This window comes from Phycodurus eques, chromosome 12 (assembly GCF_024500275.1).
Source record: "Phycodurus eques isolate BA_2022a chromosome 12, UOR_Pequ_1.1, whole genome shotgun sequence".
In the NCBI taxonomy this organism is placed as follows: Eukaryota; Metazoa; Chordata; class Actinopteri; order Syngnathiformes; family Syngnathidae; genus Phycodurus; species Phycodurus eques.
In genome coordinates, this window is record NC_084536.1 from 6,759,700 (window position 1) to 6,770,000 (window position 10,301).

At 43.2% G+C, this 10,301-nt stretch overlaps 1 protein-coding gene across 1 annotated transcript in view; it reads right to left on the reverse strand.

Annotated features, from left to right (window-relative positions):
* LOC133411018 (ecto-NOX disulfide-thiol exchanger 1-like) overlaps positions 1–8,626 on the reverse strand; it is a 32,999-nt gene extending 24,373 nt beyond the window's left edge. Inside the window, exon 1 of the mRNA XM_061692812.1 lies at positions 8,545–8,626. Within this exon, the coding sequence (XP_061548796.1) occupies positions 8,545–8,553 (9 nt within the window). The 5' untranslated portion in view covers positions 8,554–8,626. The remainder of the gene's footprint in view (positions 1–8,544) is intronic.
* Positions 8,627–10,301: the final 1,675 nt, after the last annotated feature.

Consider the following 10,301-nt stretch of genomic DNA (forward strand, 5'->3'; position numbering starts at 1 on the left):
TTGGTGTTCAAAGTATTTCATCGACAAACCACATAGACGGCAAACTTAAACCAGATCACAGACTCTTTGTGACCGATTGTATGCTTAAAACTGTTGAAAATGGAGTTTTGATGGAGTGGGACCTTTAAGTCGCCAGTGAAGAACCACGTCTGAAATGCACCGCCTGCCACTGCTATATAGATTTATGCAAAATATATATTTAGAAATATTTTGATGTGAAATTATAGCGCTTTTGTCTGATGATACTGCACTATCATGTGCATGCACGTGAATAATTCATCCTAGCAAATCTCCACTTTTCACTTCCTGTAGGTGTCCCGATACTTTTTGTCCTTGTTGTTAATTTTGACATCAACAGAAAAAGATTCATGTCATCACATCATCATCATTATCATCATGATCATCTTCATCATCACATCATCATCATTATCATCATCATCTTCACTTTCATCTTCATCTTCATCATCTTCATCATCATCATATCATCACCATTATTATCATCATCACATGATCATCATCATCTTCATCTTCATCCTTGCCTTCCTCATTCTTCCACACCACACCAACATTTTGTTGAGTGGGCACGTCGCCTCCGCTCGCTCAGACCGCTTATTACACTTCCTGCTTCGCTTCACACTCGCTTTTTCCTCCACCACACACGCATGCACACACGCACGCAAGCACACACGCACACACACACACACACACACTGAGCACATGCAGCTAGCAACAAATGCATACACACACATGCGCATGCATTGATGGAGAGTGTGGCCGGCTTGCAGCTCGGCAGCGAGCTTGGCGCTGATCCATCAGCGCTGCTGTGCAGGATGCAGCAGATAGATCAAGATGTTATGTGGGGGAGGGGCGGTGGATTGGAGGGGGGCAAGGGCGGCCGAGGGGGGGTACAGCATGGGCGGCAGACGAGGACAAAGAGGTGGAAAAATAAACAAGATGGATGCCGGCCAGGACACAAAACGATGGGAGGAGAAAAAACAAACACGATTGATTCGGAGGCAAAGGAAACACACACAGACGCACACGCGCACACACACACACACACACACACACAGACACACACATATATCCCCCACAGACGCACTTTCAAAATAACGAGCCACACACATACAAACAAAGGCTGTAAAGGTGTTGTCGGGAACGGAACCCAAGATGTGAAAACTTTGTTATATTTGAAATGAGCATATTTTCTTTATCAGCTGCTTTTTACTGAAATCTACGAATCTTCTTGCTTACGCAGGCTGCCATCCTTCGGTCTTTTCTGTCTTGCAAATTCACCAGTTGCTAACTATTCAGCAAAGACAAGTCACACATGGTCGCAGTCGGGCGGAATCAAGGCTGCCCCGCAACGGCTGCTCGCTGTTCTCACGTCGTTCAAGTTGCCATCCGATCTTATATTGCTGTCGTATACTTAAAACCCAATTCCAATGAAGTTGGTACGTTGTGTTAAACATAAATACAAAAACGGACTACAATGATTTGCAAATCATGTTCAACCAATATTTAATTGAACACACTACAAAGACACGATATTTAATGTTCAAACCAATAAACTTTATAGTTTTTAGCAAATAATCATTAACCTAGAATTTTATGGCTGCAACACGGACAATTGGCAAAAAAGACTGAGAAAGTTGAGGAATGCTCATCAAACACCCGTTTGGAACATCCCACAGGTGAACAGGCTAATTGGGAACAGGTGGGTGCCATGATTGGGTATAAAAGGAGCTTCCCTGAATTGCTCAGTCATTCACAAGCAAAGATGTTAAGTTAATGATTATTTGCTAAAAACAATCAAGTTTATCAGTTTGAACATTAGATATCTTATCTTTGTAGTATATTCAATTAAATATAGGTTGAACATGATTTGCAAATCATTGTATTCTGTCCCAACTTCATTGGAATTGAGGTTGTACATCATCAACATCAACCGTCGCCATCAACATAACAACACAACACCGAAATCATGTTCAATGTCCAATATTATACGCTAAAATAATCACAAATGATTTACGCTGTCATTTGTCTTCCAGCCATGGGTGGCGCAAGAAATAAAACGATGAGCCGTTTAATAGGCAGCACATTTACCTTCGATGCTGACACACTTGGAGTCCCTAGCGAAGCGTTAAGCAATATTCATCAGAATGCCAGGTTTTGATGAGTGCTGGCACATACAACATATTATTAAAGGAGTTAGTCCCCCTTTAAGTCTCAAGCTAATGATGCTAATGCTACACTAACTCGCACCTGCTCGCTGGCAGCAAAGACGACGAAGATAAAAGTGATGATGATAAAATTGATGGAGATAATGAAGGTGAAGTGAAAACAAGCATTTCCCATTTGTTTGTTTGACTGTCGTTAGTTATGCAAATGAGGTGTGATATGCAAATTAAGCACTTGAAAGGCTTGGGGGAATCTTTCCAAATAAAAGCTACGCATGACCTTTCTTGATGCTAACGAGCCGCATTGCTGTCGTGCGACAACACAACTTGTGAGGGGTGTGCGTCTTCGCTTTGTGCTGTGCGTGTCGCGATTGGCGACCAATCCATCATGAGGGGGCGGGGCTCACCTGCCACATTAACCCAATGACAAGCCGCGTGTTCCCCGCACCACCGACATCGATCAACATCAACACAACACCACACCACATACACACTACACAGCACTAGACAGAAATTACACCACTACACGACTACACAACATCACACACTACACTAAAACCCCCACCCCTTTTTCTTTCTTTCTGCAAAAATTCCTGGCAGGATGGATGAAAATATTTCCCCAGCACAACAGAGACCGGACGGACCTCTTCACACCGTATTCGTCCAGAATCTCCTCTCACACACATACACACACACACACACACACACACACACACACACACACACATGCACACAAAGAGGATTATAGATTGCGCACAGGAGTGAAAAGAATGAAAGCGCTTTATTGCTTTTCTTTCCACCGTCGTGCCCTCCAAGTGAATTTTACAATTGACGCAAAATGCATCAGGACATTATTTGGATATTATTAGACGATTGGTATTATACGGGATCATTTTCATATACTCAATGACTGAAAGACTGCACTCTGGATCATATCACAGCACATACACTATACAGTATATCTACATACAATATGTATACAGTACATATACATACACATCTAAATGTACAGCATATACAGTGTTGGGGAGTAACTGATTACACGATTAACTAGATTACGTAATTTAATTACACAATTTATGTAACTGTAATAATTACATTACTGGAAGAAAATGTGTAATTAAATTACAGTTGTTTTTTTGGAAATTTCCATGATTACAGTTTTAGTTACATTTGAAAAATAGCCACAAAAGCTGAGAACACTTCCTCCTTCTCAAGCCGAGGCTTGTGATCGGCTCTCTCTGGTCAAAAGACATTCCACAGTAGTCTCAAACATGACATATTTTTCCATATATGACCTCGAAGCGCCACCTTGTGGTGCAATCTGTTATTTTGTTTGAGATTTTTTTTTAAGTTAGACTCATTGTTACACTTCTGAACACATAAAAGAACTTTGACTTTGGAACAGTTTCATCTTCATAATTTTGGACTTTTTTTATAGAACATTCACTTGTCATATGAAGTGATATTGTCTACATTGCGCACAATTGTCATTAGGTCATCATGGTATCATGTTTTCCATAGATAGATAGATAGATAGATAGATAGATAGAGAGATAGAGAGATAGAGAGATAGAGAGATAGATAGATAGATAGATAGATAGATAGATAGATAGATAGATAGATAGATAGATAGATAGATAGATAGATAGATAGATAGATAGATCATAACTCAATTTACTGATGTAGCAAATAAATTGCTGGCACGCAAGGCATACATGTACCAAGTAGCTGGTCCATGTATGCCTTCTGTTCAAGGTCCAGAAAAGCAAGGCATACATGGACTATTTAGATGGTAGCTACCAGGTCCCAGAATCACGATGGCAGACACCACCCAAGGTGGTTGAGAACAACCAGGCCAAGATCCTGTGTGACTTCCAGATCCAGACTGACAAACGAGTGGTGGCCAACCAGCCTGAAATAGTTGTAGTGGCTACACATCAGAAGACAGCAGTCGTGATAGATGTAGCAATCCCGAGTGATAGCAACATCTGGAACAAGGAACAAGAAAAGCTGGAGAAATACCAAGGACTGAAGGAAGAACTAGAGAAATGGTGGACGGTGAAGGCAATAGCGAAGCCCGTCGTGATCGGCCAGTTACCCGGGAGGCAGGATGGCTCCAGCACATACCAGGAACAAACAACATCTGACATCTCCGTCCAGAAGAGCACAATAGTGGGAACAGCACACACAAGATCCTGCGCAAAACCCTCAAGCTCCCAGGCCTCTTGTAAGGGACCGAGAGGGCAAGAAAACTACAGTATATACAGTATATAATCGAATTAAACATTTTGATTATGTATTAAATACATTACATATTTACATTTCATCATGTTTTGCTATCAGTTTATTTGTGTAAAGAACAAATATGTGGTTAATTCCAGAATAGTGATCTATGGTTTGAATCCACTTTTTTAGAGGAAACATCCAAGGGTCCTGTTGTCATTCAAAATTAAGAAAATTAGTCAAAACGGAATCAAATACAATTAGTTATATTACTTGGAGAAATCAATTGAAATAGTTACACTATTAATACATTTTCAACAGGGTAACTTGTTATTGTAACCAGTTATCTTCCCAACACTGAGCATATACCTATGCTGGATATCGCGTACATACACATAGCCATACATTGTTGGTACTCCTAGTGCTTGCGTTAAGAGCGATAAGAGATTTTGCTTAGAAAAGGTCAAATTGGGCCCCAAAAAACAGAACTGTCTATTTGTTGACATCACAATGTGAAGACTTGAAACAGTCAAATTCAACACCAAAACAATTGCCCTTAAAAAATGAATTTGTTGAAGAAAAGACGAAAAAGGATATTTTGGCAATGTTCGCAAAAAGGCTACGTTAGGAACTTAAAGGGGAAGGAATCTTGGGCGAAATCGTCAACAGCTGCAGACAGGAAGTGGCGTCGAAGCACAATTAGCGCCTCGCCTGCTAGGACGGCGCGCTATTGAACTGACAGATTGTTGAGAGCGATGGATTTCGTTCACTCGTGTGTACACCAAGGTTAAGAATGGAAATATGCAGCGGACCGTCAGATGAAGTGTAGCGAAGAGTAAAAGTGTCGTATGTCAACTTCTTGATGTGAAAGGGAGCCGCAAAAAGAAATCCAGATCACAACTTGGTCAGTACAGGTAGATGATGACGTTATGATCGTGGTTTATTACATAGCTTTTGTACATGTCATAACATTTAAATATGTAGCTTGTCATTGTTGAATTTTGACTAACTGCGGTTTTCTTTCTGGCCGATACGCGTCACATTCTCAAGACCTAAAAATGGTGGCCATCAAATAAGCGAGTAGATGCGATGTTTTTAAAAAAAAATTGAGAATAAATACTTTGTAGATTGACGTAAACAGCAGCTGGAAAACAAAGATGTGCACATTTAGATTGTACCAAAAGGTTTTGACATCTTGGCTGACCAATTGTTGAAAAGGCTAAGAAACAAAGAACTTTACTTGAAACAAAAAGAACAATGTCACATTGAAGTGTTAGAGAACATGAGTCCAGGACGCCAAAATGTTGCTACGCAGGAACAACAAAGCATGTAGCATGTGTCATCTGACAACTGCCTTTATGCACATATTTATACCAGAAACATATTACTTCGAGCTGGATTTAAGAAGAATATCTGAGAATGTTAATATATATAGCTCAACGGAACTTCTAAAACAGATCGTTAAAAAAAAAAAAAAAAAAAAAGCACAAAAAACACACGTTACATATCCAGTCACAATTTTTGCTACATGAGCATGACCTGCACTGCACATCACCTCGCTCTGGTTTAGAAACTCTTTTTTACATTCAAAAGACCTCCAAATAACGGAGGATGACTCCCCCCCCCCACTCCAGTAAAAGTTTATCGCAGTCAATTTCAGAAACCGCCCTCATAAATGCAATCTGCAAAGTAGCGACCAATTCCTTGCTATATTCTTGTATACATTTGTACATTTCATCCATGTGCTTCAATACAATTCCAATAGGTGATGCTTTGGAGAGGTGCAGGTATTTCATTTGTCCACTCAAGGGGAACAACCACGCACTCTGCTCACCCTTTACATACACTCATGCCTATTGACGTCAGATTTGCTCTGCTTGAATTACTCGAACAACAACCCATGCAATTTCCTGCCAAAAGCATTGGCACCATTCCTCACACTGATGGTCTTGTCAATGTAGTCAGCAAAAAGCATTATGGGAACCCAGAACTCATCGCGGTGATGTTTTATAACTACACTACTTGTCATGAACTGCCCCGCAGTACTATTGTTGGAGCCTGCGTGGCGTTTTGCGCCCTTTCTCTTTCCAGCACCTTCCTCAAGCCGCGCACCTGTCACCTATCAGCCTTAGTCACCACCCGCATATAAGCCTGCCTGATCCCGGAAATCCTCGCCAAAGCATTGCAGCTTTTCCAAGCGTGTTTCCCCCGTGCTCCTGGTCTACGTAATTCCTGCCATGCCGCCGCCAAGCCAGCCGTCTGTCCCCTCCTCCACTGCCTGCCAACGCACCTCAAGGACCACCTCCATTCTCCTTTCTTCAATAAACTGCTCATCATAATTTATCCGCCTCCTCTTGGCTCCAGCTCCCCTCCATTCGTGACAGAAGTTCAAGCTAAACGTTGCTCTTTACTTGCATTTGTTCCTGTAAATAATGCATTAAGTGTGTGCATTAGCTCTTTGTTGGTTTAAGGTTGGTATTTGTGAATTTATTTCATAAAACGTTGATTGTGGCTTGTATTTTTTAAACAGTGCTTTTCTGGACATGTTCTTTGTATCCTCAAGAAATTTGGTGACTTACCAAATGTATGAGTTGAGATTACTTACTACGTTTTCTTTTTATGCTAAGAACCAAAGCCCAATTGACCTTACGTATGTGACTCATTGTTGTCACATTAATCATTTCGCCAATAAAGCTAACTGTATCAGAGATAAGCAAGTGAGCAACTGCACTAAACTGACCTATAAAAAAGATGTGATGAACTGAATCCGCAATAAGTGAACCGCGATATTGTTGATATCCTTAATTTTGGGATGTTAATATCTTGAAAGTCACCGGGAGTGGACGTCATGGTTCCCATTCTCGCCCGCTCTTGGTGACTTTCGCTCCCACTCTTGCCCAAGCAAATGATTAGGAGTAAAATTCACTCTCATCCTGCGGGACCCATGGAATTCCCGAAAAAATGTCAGCTTCTACTCTAGAACTATCGATCTATCTTTGTATTTATCTATTAGTGGTTGTCTGTCACTAACGCCTCTCACCATTGGTGTCCTGAGTGTGCTGGAGATAGAAACCGCTGCAGGACCAGGACAGATTTCCGCATTTGGCTAAGTTGTGCAAACGTTGCCTGGCTGTTGCAGCATCGTGCAGTGTGCGTCCGTGCAAACGAGAGTGCAGATGCTCGTTCGTCCGTACGTACCCACACTGCCACTGGCTGGCAAGCCGTGCGTGGCTTGTCTGTATGTGTCCTGACATGGACTGGCGACCAGTGTCTCCACATGTTGATAAAAGAAGACGTGACCTGTTTTCCTTGACTAAAGACTCACTGATGTGTGCAGGCCTTTTCACGCGGAACCCAGCCGAGCAGGATAATGTGTTCGTGTGAAATGATATTCCGTTGGCTACTTTTTTTTTTTTTTTTTTTTTTTTTTAATTGTTGTCAGCTTTAGTAACATGTCCATCCAGTCATCCATTAAAGTTGCCCTTGACCAACAAGACTGGTCACTAGTCAAGTCAGGGCACATTTCAACATTTCCGCTCACGTCTCCATCGCCGGACAATTTGGAGTCTTGAGTCGAGATTGAACCGTGACCCTCAGAACTGCGAGGCACATATACAAATCACTAGGTCGCCATGTTGACTTTTTAGCACATTAGACATTGGCACATTATTTGCATGTGAGCCCACTCGGCAACGGCTACTGGTGGTCGCCACGGTGACCGCGAGTACCAATCAGATTGCACACATGGGAAAACCATTGCGAGTGTGTGTGTGTGTGTGCGTGTGTGTGTACGTGTGTGTGTGTGTGTGTGTGTGTGAGAGAGAGAGAGCGAGAGAGAGAGAGATTGCGCACGTGTTTGTCCGCGTCTGTGACTGATGATGATGTCATTTGTGGTCATCAAAAGTGTTGTTCGGAGGCTTCTATTTCCTGGAGTCACTTTGCCAACAAAAGACAGCGTGCGCTTACTCATCGAAAGCAGCGGTGCGCGTGCACGGCCGACTGACGAGAGGAGGAGAAGCGCGCGCGCGCGCGCGCGAACGAGCGTCGACTGACTTGCATTCAATTAAAAATCGACGGATGACGTCAAAGTCAATCAAACAATCAAGTGTTCGCTCAAAATGTTACTTGCGCTTCTTACCTCCGCCATGCAGGGAGAGGACGACGATGACGATGATGAAGATGAAGCGCGCGAAGAGGAGCTTCCGCCACTGCACGGCCACGCGCACGTCTGCGGTAGCGCGCATAGGCGGGCGCGTCCTCGAGGCGCCGTGCATGTTAACCAGCATCATCATCAGAATAATGATTGACACCCACGAAGCGACATTATTAATATTATTATGATTATTATTAAACACGGTGAATTGTGGCGTTTTCTATAGCTTCTGGTTTCTAATTGACTGACTGACATTAATATGATGAATTAATAATCAGCATAATATTTGTTTTAATATTAGTCATTATGTAATATACTACCATTATCGTAATTAATACATCAACAGCAGTTTACATGCTGCTGAGCATATTATTATTGTTATTATTATCATTATTATTATTATTCATTATCATAATATCATTAAAATGACATTTAACTGTCATCTTTTATATATATTGTCATATTTACACACGTTATTTATGATTAACTGACATTATTGAGCGGCACGGTGGACGACTGGTTGGAGCGTCTGCCTCACAGTTCTGGGGACTGGGGTTCAAATCAAATGTGTGGAGTTTGTATGTTCTCTCCGTGCATGCGTGGGTTTTCTCCGGGCACTCCGGTTTCCTCCCACATCCCAAAAACATGCACGAATTGGTGACTCTAAATTCCCCGTAGGTGTGACTGTGAGTGCGACTGGTTGTTTGATTTCATTTTCTGAGGCGTTTATCCTCACAAGGGTCGCGGGAGTGCCGGAGCCTATCCCAGCTATTATCGGGCAGGAGGCGGGGTACACTCTGAACTGGTTGCCAGCCGATCGCAGGGCACATACAAACAAACAACCATTCGCACTCACATTCACACCTACGGACAATTTACAGTTGTCAATTAACCTCCCACGCATGTTTTTGAGATGTGGGAGGAAACCGGAGTGCCCGGAGAAAACTCACGCAGGCACGGGGAGAACATGCAAACTCCACACAGGCGGGGCCGGGGATTGAACACCGGTCCTCAGAACTGTGAGGCAGACGCTCTAACCGGTCGTCCACCGTGCCTGCGCAATAGAAAATTGTGAAAATTGTTTACAATATTCAGCAGGGTTTTTATGCCTGAATATCAATTTCTTACAGTTGAAATGGAATGAAAACTGCAATGGCATGCCGGCGATCCCCCCAAGCTGAGAACAATAGCACACTAGCCAACGGCTTGAATACCTTTGACTGCAGATTTGAAAAGGACACTTTCCTACGCGAGGATCCTGTTTCCTCAGACCTCAGCTCAGCTTTCAACACCATCATCCCTGAACTCCTTTCCGCCAAGCTTCTCCAGCTCAGCGTCTCACCTGCCATCTGCCAGTGGATTTACAGCTTCCTGACGGGCAGGACACAGCAGGTGAGGCTGGGGGAGGCCACCTCATCCACACGCAGCATCAGCACTGGGGCGCCCCAAGGTTGTGTCCTCTTTCCGCTGCTCTTCTCTCTCTACACGAACGACTGCACGTCAACGCACCCGGCTGTCAAGCTCCTGAAGTTTGCAGATGACACCACTGTCATCGGCCTCATCAAGGACTGTGACGAGTCTGCATATCAACAAGAAGCGGAGCGGCTGGAGCTGTAGTGCGGCCGACACAACCTGGAGCTGAACACGCTCAAGACTGTATAGATGATCGTGGACTTCAGGAGGCATCCTTCGCCACAGCTGCCCCTCACGTTGTCCAGCTGCCTTGTGTCCACCGTCGAGAC